Below are 16109 nucleotides of genomic sequence, written 5' to 3'. Positions count from 1 at the left end.
CCTGTCCCACTGGCAGGACAGACCCAGAAGAGGTGGTGGCATCGTGGTATATAGTCGGGAGGGAGTTGCCGTGGGAGTCTTCAACATCGACTCCGGACCCCATGAAGTCTCATGGCATCAGGTCAAACAAGGGGAAGGAAATCTCCTGCTGATTACCACCTACCGCTGCACACCCCTCCCCTCGGCTGATGAATCAGTACTCCTCCATGCTGAATAGCACTTGGAGGAAGCATTGAGGGTGGCAAGGACGCAGAATGTACTCTGGGTTGAGGACTTCAGTGTCCATCACCGAGTGTGGCTTGATAGCACAACTACTGACCGAGCTGGCCAAGTCCTAAAGGACATGGCTGCTAGTCTGGGTCTGTGGCAGGTGGTGAGGGAACCAACAAGAGGAAAAAATATACTTGACCTCATCCTGCTACTGCAGATGCATCTGTCCATGACTGTATTGGTAGGAGTGGCCACTGCACAGTCCATGTGGAGACAAAGTCCCGCCTTCACATGGAGGATACCCTCCATCGTGTTGTGTGGCACTACCACCATGTTAAATGGGATGGATTTCGAACAGATCTAGCAATGCCGAACTGAGCATCGTGAGGTGCTGTGGGCCATCAGCAGCAGCAGAATTGTACTCAACCACAATCTGTAACCTCATGGCCCGGGATATCCCTGACTCTACCATTACCATCAAGCCAGGGGACCAACCCTGGTTCAATGAAGAGTGCAGGAGGGCATGCCAGGAGCAGCACCAGGCATACCACAAAATGAGGTGTCAACCTGGTGAAGCAACAACCCAGGACTACTTGCATGCCAAACAGCATAAACAGCATGCTATAAACAGAGCTCAGCAATCCCACAACCAATGGATCAGACCTAAGCTCTGCAGTCCTGCCACATCCAGTCATAAATGGTGGTGGACAATTAAACAACTAACTGGAGGAGGTGGCTCCACAAATATCCCTATCCTCAATGATGGGGGAACACAGCACATCAGTGCAAAAGTGGATGATCCATCTCGGTCTCCTCCTGAAGTCTTCAGCATCACAGATGCCAGTCTTCAGCCAATTCAATTCACTCCACATGGTATCAAGAAACGACTGAAGGCACTGGATACTGCAAAGGATATGGGCCCTGACAACATTCCAGCAATAGTGCTGAAGATCTGTGCTCCAGAACTTGCCCCGCCCCAGCCAAGCTGTTCCAGTACAGCAACAACATTGGCATCTACCCAGCAATGTGGAACATTGCCCGGGTATGTCCTGTACACAAAAAGCAGGAAAGTCCAACTCGGCAAATTACCATCAGTCTACTCTCGATCATCAGCAAAGTGATGGAAGGTGTCGTCAATCGCGCTATCAAGCAACACTTGCTTAGCAATAACATGCTCAGTGACACTCAGTTTGGGTTCTGCCAGGAACCACTCAACTCCTGACCTCATTGTAGCCTTAGTTCAAACATAGACAAAAGAGCTGAACTCAAGAGGTGAGGTGAGAGTGAGCGCCCTTGACATCAAGGCAGCATTTGACCAAGTAAAGCATCAAGGGCGGCGCAGTGGTTAGCACCGCAGCCCCACAGCTCCAGGGACCCGGGTTCGATTCTGGGTACTGCCTGTGCGGAGTTTGCAAGTTCTCCCTGTGACCGCATGGGTTTTCACCGGGTGTTCTGGTTTCCTCCTACAGCCAAAGACTTGCAGGTGATAGATAAATTGGCCATTGTAAATTGCCCCGAGTGTAGGTAGGTGGTAGGGAATATGGGATTACTGTAGGGTTAGTATAAATGGGTGGTTGTTGGTCGGCACAGACTCGGTGGGCCGAAGGGCCTGTTTCAGTCCTGTATCTCTAAATAATAAATAAGGAGCCCTAGTAAAACTGGAGTCAATGAGAATCAGGGGGAAAACTCTCTGCTGGTTGGAGTCATACCTAGCGCAAACGAAGATGGTTGTGGTTGTTGGAGGTCAATCATCTGAGCTCCAAGACATCTCTGCAGGAGTTCCTCAGGGTAGTGTCCAAGGCCCAATCATCTTCAGCTGCTTCATCAATGACCTACCTTCAGTCATAAGGTCAGAAGTGGGGATGTTCACAGATGATTGCACAATGTTCCGCACTATTTGCAACTCCTCAGATACCGGAGCAGTCCATGTAGAATTGCAGCAAGACACAGACAATATCCAGGCTTGGTCTGATAAGTGGCAAGTAACATTCGTGCCACACAAGTGCCAGGCAATGACCTCTCCAACAAGAGACAATCTAACCATCTCCTCTTGACATTCAATGGCATTACGATCACTGAATCCCCCACTATCAACATCCTGGGAGTTACCGTTGACCAGAAATTGAACTGGAATAGCCATATAAATACCGTGGCTACAAGAGCAGGTCAGAGGCTAGGAATCCTGTGGCGAGTAACTCACCTCCTGACTCCCCAAAGCCTGTCCACCATCTTCAAGGCACAAGTTAGGAGTGTGATGGAAAACTCGCCACTTGCCTGTATGGGTGCAGCTCCAACAGTACTCAAGAAGCTCGACACCATCCAGGACAAAGCAGCCCGCTTGATTGGCACCCCATCAACAAATATTCACTCCCTCCACCACCGACACACAGTGGCAGCAGTGCGTACCATCTACAAGATGCACTGCAGCAACGCACCAAGGCTCCTTAGACAGCACCTTCCAAACACACGACCTCGACACCTAAAACGACAAGGGCACCAAATGCATGGGAACACCACCATCTGCAAGTTCCCCTCCTAGTCATACACCATCCTGACTTGGAACTATATCACCATCCCTTCACTGTCGCTATGTCAAAATCCTGGAACTCCCTTCCTAACAGCACTGTGGGTGTACCTACCCCAGATGGACAGCAGCAGTTGAAGAAGGCAGCTCACCACCACCTTCTCAAGGGCAATTAGGGATGGGCAATAAATGCTAGCCTAGCCAGCGACGCCCAAATCCTATGAACGAATAAAAAAAATTTCACAAGATTGTGCATGTACAATGGCTCACCTGTTTCTGCAAGTCCCTTGTCTAGTGTTCTTTTCTTTAGTTATATTATTTCCTTTGCCTTTAGTTTTCCTTTTTTTTCCTTCAAGGGAAGATTAAGGGTAATTTTAAGATTCTGCTAGCAATGGGAAACCTCAACAACAGCAATGCAGACTTGTAAATTTATCTCTATGTTCTTCTTCAGACTGGTATGATAACTACTCAGTTTTTTCTGTAGCTCGGCATTATGCTCACTATACAAGAGGGATTAAAAATATACGAATTAAGATTTTAAACCCACCAGCAGTGAACCTTCCACAAGCTTCTGAAGAAGCATGCCAACTTGTAACTAATGAAACTCAGTAATGGCAGCCTGATTTGCCTATCCTCAGAACATAAACAGGAGCAGGAATCAGCCAATCGGCACATTGAACCTGCTCTGCCTTTCAGTACGATCATGGCTCAACATCTACATCAACACCACTTTCCCTCCCTATCCTCATATCCCTTGATTCTCTAAGTGCCCAAAACTCTATCGATCTCAGTCTTGAATATATTCAACAACTGCGCATCCACTGTGATCTGGGGTAGAGAATTCCAAAGATTCACAGTGAGGAAATTTCTCCTCATCTCAGTCCTAAATGGTGAACCATTTATCCTGAGACTGTGACCCCTAGTTCCCGACTCTTCAGCCAAAGGAACAGCCTCTCAGCAACTATGCTGTCAAGCCCTGTAAAAGTTTTACATTGTTCAATGAGATCACCTCTCATTCTTCTGAAGTCCAGAGAATAAACGCCCATTCCACTAATTTCTCCTCATAGAACATTCCTTTCATCCCACGAGTCAATCTAGTGAACCTTCATTGCACCCCTCTCAGGCAAGTTTTTCCATCTGTAGTTCAGGAGACCAAAATTGTACACAGTACTCCAGGTGTGGTCACACCTAAGTCCTATATAATTGCAGCAAGACTTCCTTACTCTTCTACTCCAACTCCTTTGCAATAAAAGCCAACAAACCATTTACCTTCCTAATTGCTTGCAGTACCTGCATGCTAACTTTCTGTGATTTGTGTATAAGACCACTCAAGTCCCTCTGATTCCTAAGCCAGAATTTTATCCAGGCAACGGGGTCTCGACCTCAGTCAAAAGTGCCACTGAGAACGCTGTGTCGCCCCTTCTGTGGGAGACCCACCGAATCAAGTGCCAATTAGGCACTTAACTGGATAGTGGCAGGCCTGCCATGGGATCAAGGACCCCACTGACGGAAGTCCTGTCCTTTGAGAAGAGCAGCACTGGACCCAGGTCACAGGTAGGTCAGGATGGGAGGGGTCTCACGGTGTAGCAGTCGCTGGGGAGGAGGTGTAGGGGATAGGCAGCAAGGGCAGGGGGGTGGCTTTCAGCAGGCCCCTCCCCTGGGTCTCTCATTCAGGTACTGTGCCTTTTAACAGGAGATCCCCCCCCGCCCTGGAGCCGGCAAGCAACCCACACGATTTTTCTTGCCATGCTTCCCGTGTGGCAACAGGCCCGACCGCCACTGGGCTAATTGTGGCGGCAGTGGGATGAGGCTCTTAATTGGGCATTAATTGCCCACTTAAGGGCCTTAATTGGCAGTGGGATGGGAAGGCCATTCCATACCTTCCCACCCTGGACCCTCGGAGGAGGCGCGATGGTGCCTCCAAACCCGCTGCGGGTTAGAGCATAAATTCTCCCTCTTCCCCACAATGTTTATTTGTCTCTCACTTTTAAAAAAATATTCAGCATTTCCGTTCTTGCTGCCAAAGTGGATAATTTCGCACTATCTCACATCCATCAATATTGGCGACCACGCTCTGGAAGTGGTTCAAGAGTTCACCTACCTAGGCTCAACTATCACCAGTAACCTGTCTCTAGACGCAGAAATCAACAAGCGCATGGGAAAGGCTTCCACTGCTATGTCCAGACTGGCCAAGAGAGTGTGGGAAAATGGCGCACTGACATGGAACACAAAAGTCCGAGTGTATCAGGCCTGTGTCCTCAGTACCTTGCTCTTTGGCAGCAAGGCCTGGACAATGTATGTCAGCCAAGAGCAACGTCTCAATTCATTCCATCTTCGCTGCCTCCGGAGAATACTTGGCATCAGGTGGCAGGACCGTATCTCCAACACAGAAGTCCTCGAGGCGGCCAACATCCCCAGCTTATACACACTACTGAGTCAGCGGCGCTTGAGATGGCTTGGCCATGTGAGCCGCATGGAAGATGGCAGGATCCCCAAAGACACATTGTACAGCGAGCTCGCCACTGGTATCAGACCCATCGGTCGTCCATGTCTCCGCTTTAAAGATGTCTGCAAACGCGACATGAAATCCTGTGACATTGATCACAAGTCGTGGGAGTCAGTTGCCAGCGTTCGCCAGAGCTGGCGGACAGCCATAAAGGCGGGGCTAAAGTGTGGCGAGTCGAAGAGACTTAGCAGTTGGCAGGAAAAAAGACAGGCGCAAGGGGAGAGCCAACTGTGTAACAGCCCCGACAATCAAATTTTTCTGCAGCACCTGCGAAAGAGCCTGTCACTCTAGAATTGGCCTTTATAGCCACTCCAGGCGCTGCTCCACACACCACTGACCTCCTCCAGGCGCTTACCCATTGTCTCTCGAGATAAGGAGGCCAAAGAAGATCTCACATTATACTCCATCTGCCATCTTCTTGCCCAATTAGTTAACCTGTTTATATCCCTTTGCCTGTTTGAGTCCTCATTACAGCTTCTTTCATCAGAAAATTTGGATATATTACACTCGGTCCCCTCATCTGAGTTATTGATATATATTGTAAATAGCTGAGGCCCAAGCACTGATCCTCGTAGCACTCGTCTAATTACACCCTGCCATCCCAAAAATTACTCGTTTATTTTTACCTTTTGTTTTCTGGCCGTTAATCAATCCTCTATCCACGCTACTATATTACCCCTAATCCCATGGCCCTTAATCTTGTGTAACCCCCTCTTGTGTGGCATCTTATCGAATGCCTTCTGAAAATCCAAATTTCCTACATCCACTGATTCCCCCTTATCCACCTTGCTGGTTACACTCTCAAAAATTCTATTGATTTATCAAGCACAATTTCCCTTTCATAAAGCTGTGTTGACTCTGCCTAATCATATTGTGATTTTCTTAGTGCACTGTTATCACCTCCTTAATAATAGACTGTAGCATTTTTCCTACTACTGGTGTCAGGCTAACTGGCCTGTGTTATCTCTCCCTCTTTTCTTGAACAACGAGGTTACATTTGCTACCTTCCAATCCACAGGGACCGTTCTAGAATCTCGGGAATTCTGGAAGATCAAAACTAATACATCCACTATCTCTGCAGCCTCCTCTTTTGAATCCTTAGGGTGTAGGCTATCAGGACCTGGCGATTTGTCAGCTTTTAGTTTTAATTTCTCCAGTGTTTTTTCTTTACTAATATTAATTACTTTAATTAAGTTCTTTACTCTGATTAGACCCTTGATTCCCCACAATTTCCAGATAGTTCTTTGCATCTTCTACAATGAAGGTAGGTACAAAATATTTGTTTAATGTCTCTGACATTTCCTTATTCCCCATTATAATTTCTCCTGTCTCTGTCTCTAAAGAATCCACATTTACTTTTGCTGATCTCTTCCTCTTTACATACTTATTAAAAACTCTTACAATCTCTGTTTTAATATTTCTTGCTAGTTTCTTTGCATATTATATTTTCTGTCTATCAATATCTTGGTCACCCTTTGCTGATTTTTAAAAACTCCAATCCTCAGACTTTCTACTCTTTTTGGGAACATTGTAATCTTCTTTTAATCTAATATCATTGTTAACTGTCATGCACATGGCCACTGTCACTCAGTGATAGTACTCTCACCTCTAAGTCAGAAAGTTATGGGTTCAAGCCCAATTCTAGAGAATTGAGCATAAAATCTAAGCAGACACTCTAATGTGTTACTGAGAGTGTGCTGTACTGTTAGAAGTGCTGTCCTTTGTATAAGATGTTAAACTAAGGTGGACGTAAAAGATCGCTTGACACTATTTGAAGAAGAACAGGGAAGTTCTCCCCAGTATTCGAGCCAATATGCATCCTCAACCAACATCAGTAAAACAGAGGATGTGGTCATAATCACATTGTTGTTTGTGGGACCTTGTGCACAAATTGGTGTTCCCTCCAATACAACCATAACTACACCAGCTCAAAAATGCTTCAAAAGTTCTTTAGGGCATCCTGACGTTGTGAAGGAAGCTATATAAATGGAAGTCTTTCTGTTTGTTGCTGGAACTGAAACAGGCTGGCATTGGAAATCATTAACCAAGCAGCTTAATCTCTTTACATTTGAGTTGACCTCTTTTTCACTTGTTTTCCTTCCTCATTAGCATTGCTTGTTCTTTTCTATAATGTTAATTGATTTTGTTCTTGTGAAAAATATTTTGGGGTTTTTTTGCATTCATTTTTCATTATTTTTAAGATGTCAAATGTCTATATTCAACATTAGAAATAATGTAAAGTTATATAACACTGTTAAGCTGCAGGGCAATTCAGGTAATGATGTTTTCAGTGCTCTGTTGTTTAAACACAACTGCTCAAAATATTAACAAAAAGTCAAAAAGCAAATGGATTAAAGCTTAATTTTAATGCTTTTCTGCACTTTATTTCATAAAAGGGATACTGAGATAAATTTCAGCTCTGCCTTCATAGTCAATTAATTTGAACTGCTGAAAATATACATAATTTCGGGCCCTTCCCCCAAAATGAACAGTGGATGGATTTTAGGACAAGTACAATATCTGTAGCAAACAAATTCAATTTAATGCTTCAGTGCTCATGTCAGATGTAGTCACTTTATAACTACGCACAGAAAGTGATTTTTTCAAAAATGGAAGCTCAAGTACAAATTTAATAGTTCTTTGGTTTATTAAATTATATAATGACCATTAAACATTATAAGCAATCAATCCCATTGAAAGATACATATTTACTGATCCTCTTAGCTCTTGCTGTAGTTCTTTTCCCCATGATGTGAATATCACATAAAGGCAGTTTGCAGATATATAACATGAAAGCAGTTCTGTCTTGCTCTTTGGCAGATAGCACAATTTACATATTTTGCTAGAAGCTCCTGTTTACTGGGACCAACTCTATTTACTGGTGTGCTGCTTGAAGGTATTTTCAAGTTTTTCACAGTGCAGTGTATTCTTCGCAGATATTAATGCATTGCAACTGGGAGGTTTGTTGATGCTTTACATTCAATGTTCACTCAGATTGCATCGTTAGCAGGGATCTGTGCAAATGGTGATTTCATGACTTATCTAGTGCCATGATTTGTTGTATATAAGCTCATATGCACTCAAAGGTCAATTGTACAGTTTTCTCAACTGATCCATCTATCTTCTATGACCACAGAAAATGTTATGCAATATCTCAGCTCAATACTCTTTTTCTATTCTGTTCTTTATAATTTTCACTCCTTCACTCCCTTCCTGGAAGAACTGACTAAAAGCACCTTACAGTACCTCACTCGAGTGAGCCATATTCATGAGGCTGATATTCCATTGCAGTCGAATTCTGACCTCACTCAATGTCTACTCTTGAGTACTTCCAGCAGGTGGACAGAAAAGTTGACCAATTTTCCCTTCTCCTAACCTGGGAGAGATGATGCTAATTATTGTATGGCTGTTGCTAACCCAGCTTAGATGACCAGTCTCAGCATGGATCTGGGATTAAACTTGAGACCTATCCATCTGCATGGTTTAGCTCCTCGCTGCAAAAATTGCACAACCCCTGATACTTTCTAAAATCTTGAAAAATTCTATTTTATAATAGTCTTGTTTGTTGTCTTTTTGGCCCACTTATTAAGTTATTTGTACCTCTATTATAAATCACTCCATATCATGCACCATAACCTGACTGAGAAAGCAAGTCAGGGAATCGACACACAAACTTGCTTCGGTGGTTCTTTTGATCTTCCAGAGTGACTCACCCTACATTTATCTACCTCAACTGTTAGTAATTTCATTCGCTGTCCTCTCCTAGAGTCATTTTGAAATTGGGAACTCTCCTTGTATAGGTGTGAATTTCGTGGGAAATGCTTTTGAAATGTAGATGACAAAGGCAATTTTTCTTTCTTATTTTACAGACCCTGCCATAGTAAATGGAGTTTCCTGGTCTGAAGCATTAAACAAAATTTTTGTTGACAATTTTGAACGTGACCCTTCTCTTTTATGGCAATACTTTGGGAGTGCCAATGGATTCTTCAGACAGTATCCAGGTATGAAACAAATTACTGAATTATGCAATGTCTGCAGAACACTAGGTGAAATTAAAACAAAAATTGCTGGAAATACTCAGCAGGTCTGGCAGCATCTGTGGAGAGAGAAGCAGAGTTAATGTTTCAGGTCAGAGCAGCATCCACAAACATTCAAATATGTCTGGAATGCTGTCCGTCCCTCTTATTACCACATCCCGCAGCTGCCATGGGGAAGATGACAGTCAGCCCCAAGATGCAGTAATAATGATCCTAGTGGGATTGGGTCTTGTAGCAATTTCTCCCTTTGTTCCAATGGTCCCATTGCACCACTAAGAGTTTGCAACCTAACAATACCGGGTTCCCTCTTGGTGTCTGGAATTCTGTTAAGAGCACACTAAACAAATTGGATGAACTGTAACTCTGGAAACTGAGCCAAGGTTCTAGTAATGTCAGAGCAGGGGATGGAAATCATAGCTACTCAGAGAATGACTACAATCCGAGTCTGCAACTGGAATTTCTTTCCCTGGCGTGTGTTGAACATTAAAATCATACTTTTGGAATACTCTGTAGTTACAGTGATGCTGTCAATCATGTCTTTTTCTATATGATGCTTTCAAGCCATTTGAGGCACTTGCAATTTGACCCTACATAGAATTTTTTGCACCCACTCACAGTAGCTAACATCTCTATTTGCATCTATTTCTTTTGTGCTTCTATCGGTATGTATGAGATCTATGACACAGGTTTGTCATCCTGGAGAATCACAGCACCTAACACATTAACCTGTTGTGTGACAGGCTTTTTTATGTCAAAATACAGTTAACAGTGGTTCTGGAGATTTTGTGATCAGTTGTTTTTTTTCTTCAAAAGTTGAATGAACATTGGAATGCCATTTGTAAAGTATATCCACAGTGCTTACAAAATACAGGTAACACTCAGCTGGTCAGGCAGCTTCTGCAGAGAGAGGAAGGTAGGGTTGACATTTCATATCGATGATCTTTCATCAGAATGTTAATGCTACCCCTCCTCTCTCCACAGATGCTACCTGATCTGCTGAGTGTTTCCAGCATTTTCTGTTTTAATTTCAGATTTCCAGCATGTGCAGTATTTTGCTTTCTTCCCCCCTTTTTGATTTGATTACCTAAGCTCCATCACCTGCATTAGTCTTGGGTAAGCTACATAAACACAGGAACACAAGAATAAAGACAGGAGTAGACCATACGGCCCATCAAGCCTGCTCTGCAATTCAAAACGATCATGGCTGATCTTAGGCTTCAACTCCACTTTCCCACCTGTTTGCCGTACCCCTTGATTCCCTGAGAGACTAAAATTCTGTCTATCCCAGCCTTAAATGTATTCAACGATGGAGCAACCACGACCCTCTGGGATAGAGAATTCCAAAGATTCACAACCCTTTGAGTGAAGCAATTTCTCCTCATCTCAGTCCTAAGTGGTCGGCCCCTTCTCCTGAGTCTGTGCCCCCATGTTCTAGATTTCCCCGACCAGCGGAAACAATCTCTCAATGTCTACCCTATCCAGCCCCTTTAGAATCTTATATGTTTCAGAGATCCCCTCTCATTCTTCTAAACTCCAGAGAATACAGGCCCAATTTACTTATCTTGTCATCATAGGACAACCCTCTCATCCCAGGGACCAGTCTAGTGAACCTTCGCTGTACTGTCTCCAATGCAAGTAGATCCTTACTTAAATGTGGAGACCCAAACTGCACACATTATTCCAGATGTCTCACCAAAACCCTGTACAATTATAGCAATGCTTCATTATTCCTGTACTCCATTACCCTTGCAATAAAGGCCAAAAAATAGTTTAACATACCCACAATCATACCAAGTTATTTTGTTTCTTTGGAGCCTCATACTTCAGATAATTTCAATCTTTTTAGAATCTGGTTCATGACTGTTGGCAGCAATTGTCTGTACACAATGCAGTACTTCAGAAACTGACTTGCATGTATTCTTATTGATCCTCAATAAGGTTTCCTACCACCATGTTTGATAGTGCTCTGAGTTTTTTTTTGTCATGTGTGTCATTGTGTGTAGCTCTGAACATCATAATATCATTGAATAGCACCTTGACTCCATTTAGGTCTTCATGGACTATTCCCTGGAATACTTTCTATGCTGATGACATTCCAAATGGCATGCATGTAAGTCTCAATCATCCAAACAGGATATTAAGCATTATCAACCTCCTGCATTTCTCATCAAGAGTTACTTGTCAATATCCTGACTTTGCATCAAGGACAGAGGAAATTCACATATCAGCAAGATTATGTGCAATGCCTTCAATTTTTGCCTAAGCGTAGTGTTCCCTTATGATTGCTTTGTTAAGTCCTTGGGATCAATGCATATGCAAGCCCTGATACGAATTTATCCTATCGATCATGACCCTAAAGTTGACATTTCTTATTACCAGACTTACTTTCACACAAACTTCCTTACCAAGAATCAGTTTGATGAAAAGATTCACCATTTGCAATTCCAAACATACATTTCTACTCACTGGGTAACGATTAGTAGTTTTTGTCTGTCTGGCCTTTATGTTTGGTGAAAGGCATCAGTTTAATAGGTAATGCTTCAAACCCCTTCTTCTTTAGTTCCATTCTGTTGTACTATTCCAATGCTATGGCTATGGCTTGTACACTGGGGTCAATCATGATACTTTCATCCGAATCATCCCGATCTTCCAATTCTCCTATTTTCAACAGAGAACTAAAATAGTTCATTTTGAGATATTGGACCTAAATACTCCTGGGCCATAGATCCTGGTGTAACTGATTCCGTCTGCTATGAACTTCCGCTGCAGGCTCTTCCAGCGTATGTGGACTCAGTTGGAGGTTCCATAACTTAAATATTATTGGTGAATGTACGCATATCCTGGGCATCTGGAGGTGACCGGTTGTTGGGGGGGGGGGGGGCATGGGAGTTGTGAACAGTTGTTGGTTGTGCTTTGGTGACAGCCCACTTCTTAAAAATGACCCAGACCCAGTATTCCCAAGCCCAGAAATCTGTGGTTATATCTCTCCTGTAAAGAGAGCTACTTCCTGAACTGCTCCTGCTTCTGTCTAGGCTAAAACCCAGGGCTGGAAACCCGGATGGGCCCTATTAACACCAGCTGGGAGTCCTTTATACTTCCTTTTACCCAGTGTACCAACTTCCCAGGTGATCCCAGGCTGGGGCAAGAAAACTCCCAGCTTGTGAGTCTGGCCTTTCACTTTCTGATGCAATGGACCATGTTTGGAATTGACAGAGGTTCTGCCCCAAACAAGGCACCATGAAAAACAACATCAGCTGGGACTCCGTATACTTGGCTTCTGGCCTAAATTGCAGGCCTCTTATTGCACTCTTGCCAGAATTCTGTCGAAAGTGCCCTACAAAGTCTGCTGATTTTCATGACCATTTCCTCTTGATCATAAAAGAACAATTTTCTTTTGGTATATGTATCTTTTGACTAAACTAAATACAACTCTGTGAAATATCTATCTTCCCCCACTTGTGGCATGTGCAGCTGGGCAGTTCTCCTCGCTATATGGCAGTGCTCAACATCTATTACTATTCTCCTTGTAGCTGATATTACATCATTTCTTGTCTGTGTTTGATTGCATCTACAGCTGCCTCAGTTTGTGGAGTTCAGGATGGATCACCCGCTTTGAGCAGTGACAATTTAATGATAGTGAAATGCCCATCAAATTTTCCCATCACTGTGTCATGCTTTTCACTTTCATCGCCTTGTCAGGCTGAATGCTGTGAGAATAATCTCTGCTTTATCCCCCGTGCAGTGCCCTTATTCATATAATTTCTGCTGTATCTGCTAGTCCTGACATGATACAATATCATTCCCAATATCTTTTCAACTTGACTATTCCTCAGGCATGGAAAAATGAAATTTTGTTGCAGGAGTTAAAGCAACATTTGCTTCTGTAATATTTAGTTTTGCTTGCGACTTAACACTGTGTCTCACTTGACACTCACTTGGCTTTGAATTTCCTGTTTGCATGGCTTTTGTTCTTTTGATTGTTAGGAAGAACACTTTGGCAGGTTAGATTAACAGTTCACTTTGGTTTTTAGTACACATAACCCAACTTTTGACACCATGTAAGGTTTATGGGTTTCTTTGATGCACACAGATGCTGATTGCACATCACATCAAAGCAAGAAGTACTGAACTTTATTTATGTGGAAAACTAATCAGGCAAGAGACAGAAGGAACTAATGGATTACATAGAATACAGATAGATCCATTGGATGCAAATGGAGTGTATGAATAACACTCTGTAGGCTAACTGGTCATATAAAATTGGCAGTCAAAGGGAGGCTGTTCACTTCAGTTGGATACTTGTGCTTAAAGCTACATTGCTGTTTTTGGTGTACCTATTTGTAAATCACTAGGGGTAATTTTAATCTTATGTGCCCAGCGGGAAACTAACAGGACCAGATCACCCGCCTGTTTTGCACCCAGCACAACTTTACCAACAATTGAAGTCAACTGTTAAAATTAGCTCTAATATCTCTATGCTTTATTGCTACTGCTGGACAAAAACAGATGCGGAAACTTCTTAAATCCCTCTGAGAGCTTCTGTCATGTATGCCTGTTTACGGAGCAAACAGTTTAAGCATGCTGATTTAAGGGGAATTAGGTTATTGCTACAAGCATAACCATGTTTGTAGTTTCTAAAGGAGGATGAAGTTCAGTGGAGGGTTGCCAGATAGGTATAAATGCACCTTAGATACTCTATTAGGACCCATCCCTTAATTTGCCACCCATCTATACAGCAAGGTTCTCATAGAATCATAGAATGGTAACAGCACAGAAGAAGGCCATTTGGCCCATCGTGTCCATGCCAGCTCTCTGCAAGAGCAACTCGCCTAGTCCCAGTCCCTTGCCTTTTTCCTGTAGCCCTGCAATTTTTTTCTCTTCAGATAATAATAAAAAAGTATGCTATACTGAAACAGGCTGACTACATTATAATTCAGGAGCCTTTAGAGGAAGAACCAAGTTGATACTGTTGGCTTAATGGAGAAGGAAAGGCTACAGGGAGTACATTCTGTACACCAAACTCCCTCGCCACCCAACACACCTATAAACTACGTATTAGACAAGGCAAGAAAATACTGGAAGGTTTGATTATTGGCATCAGCAAGAGGGATCAAAAAATTGTTTTAGTTTGGTTTTGCATTAATCAGGTACAGTTTAAAGGCCAGATAGTTTCTTTAAGACAGAAATAAAAAGACAGCTCAAACCCTGCGGGCATATCAGGATATGTGTGAAAACACCTTATGCAGAGAGTAAGGGGATTTTCAACTGTTGACCACAAAGAGAAGAAAACTAGTTGTGGACTATGTACATCCAGTTGTCTGCCTGAATAAATTTTCAGACAGGCCTTTAAGTGAGTGTGCGGCAGTCCCACCCAAAACAGGTGGAAGGCTGCCAGAGTTATACAGCACAAAAACAGGCCCTTCGGCCCATCGTGTCCATGCTGGCCATCAAGCACCGATGTATTCTAATCCCAAATATGCAGATAGATATCCTACACCTACTTTAGGACTTTAATTGCAACTTTTACAGAGAAAAAGGCAGAGTGTGCATGATGTATTTTCTGCAGACATTGAGAGAGCTTTCCAAAAGGGAAAGTTTCTTTTTAAAAGATGTTTGTGAGGCCAGACAGGCAGGAGTGCTCCTCCAGGCCTGAATCGAATCTTCTGGCATCCCCCCTTTGGCTTTTGCTACACCTCAACAAGTCTCACCTGCTGGCAGTAATCAGTGCCCTTTTGGCACCAGCAGCTCCAATAGAAATTTTTTTTACTGAGACCGAACCTGCAACTGGTTTGGGCCTCCTGACTGCTGCATTGGAGACATGCCGCAGACGCACTGCCAATATCACGCTCATTGGCCCCCAAGTATAAAATCTCTCCCTAAGACTCCTGAAGGTGGCTGTAATAGAACTCCATGTTATATTGTTATATAGCAACCAGGACAAGGAAGGAAATTGGTAACTGTAAAGGTTACAGCACATTGAATTTTCATGTGGCCAGTTCCTTTCAAGCAACCTCTGTCATGTCTCCCAAACTTCAGCGTACACTTAAATCCTCCAGCTTAATGGTGCATTGTTAGCGAGGCACGATGAACCCATTAGTTTCTCTTTGGCAAGCAGCCAGCAGCAGGGAAGCATTTTCTGTAATGGACATACAGCTGGGATATTATTACCCCATTGTGCTCATAGAAAATAATATAACAATGAAAATAGAAGTTTAAAAATGTATCATTTCATAAAGTACAAACAAAAAGATGTTGACTAATTTTTTTTTTGCATTTCTCCTGATTCACATCATTTTGTTAAACTACCTGATTTCTTGAAAATAGGTGTAAAATGGGAGCCAGATGAAAATGGAGTCATTGCATTTGACTGCAGAAACCGCAAATGGTAGGTAATAGTTTACAGCCGTTGTTTATATTTAAAAAAAATCTTTTTGGGAACTTATGATACAAATTTTCCTTTCCTTTTGTTCAGGTACATTCAGGCAGCCACTTCACCTAAAGATGTTATAATATTAGTCGATGTCAGTGGAAGTATGAAAGGACTTCGCATGACAATAGCCAAACAAACAGTTTCTTCCATCCTTGACACACTTGGAGATGATGATTTTTTCAATATTATTGCAGTAGGAATTTTTGCTTTATTCACAATATAATTCAGATTGTATCGATAATGATCAAAAGTTAGATAGAGCTGATGATAAGCTCTAGTTTCAGTCATTACAGTTTTAAATACAGCCAATTTAAATGAGGTGAAGCTTTTGTCTTATTGAGAATTGTTACGTTACATATACTGGAACATGTGTTCAATATATACAATGTAAGACCATAAGAA

At 42.8% G+C, this 16109-nt stretch overlaps 1 protein-coding gene across 1 annotated transcript in view; it reads left to right on the top strand.

Moving 5' to 3' along the window:
- cacna2d3a (calcium channel, voltage-dependent, alpha 2/delta subunit 3a) overlaps window positions 1–16109 on the top strand; it is a 705663-nt gene that overhangs the window by 141945 nt on the left and 547609 nt on the right. The window contains exons 3-5 of the mRNA XM_068052271.1: window positions 9110–9241; window positions 15602–15662; window positions 15750–15900. Of these exons, the coding sequence (XP_067908372.1) occupies window positions 9110–9241; window positions 15602–15662; window positions 15750–15900 (344 nt within the window). The remainder of the gene's footprint in view (window positions 1–9109; window positions 9242–15601; window positions 15663–15749; window positions 15901–16109) is intronic.

This window comes from Heterodontus francisci, chromosome 19 (assembly GCF_036365525.1).
Source record: "Heterodontus francisci isolate sHetFra1 chromosome 19, sHetFra1.hap1, whole genome shotgun sequence".
In the NCBI taxonomy this organism is placed as follows: domain Eukaryota; kingdom Metazoa; phylum Chordata; class Chondrichthyes; order Heterodontiformes; family Heterodontidae; genus Heterodontus; species Heterodontus francisci.
The sequence above is the reverse complement of the archived record's forward strand: the minus strand, read 5'-3'. Positions and strand labels throughout refer to the sequence as shown.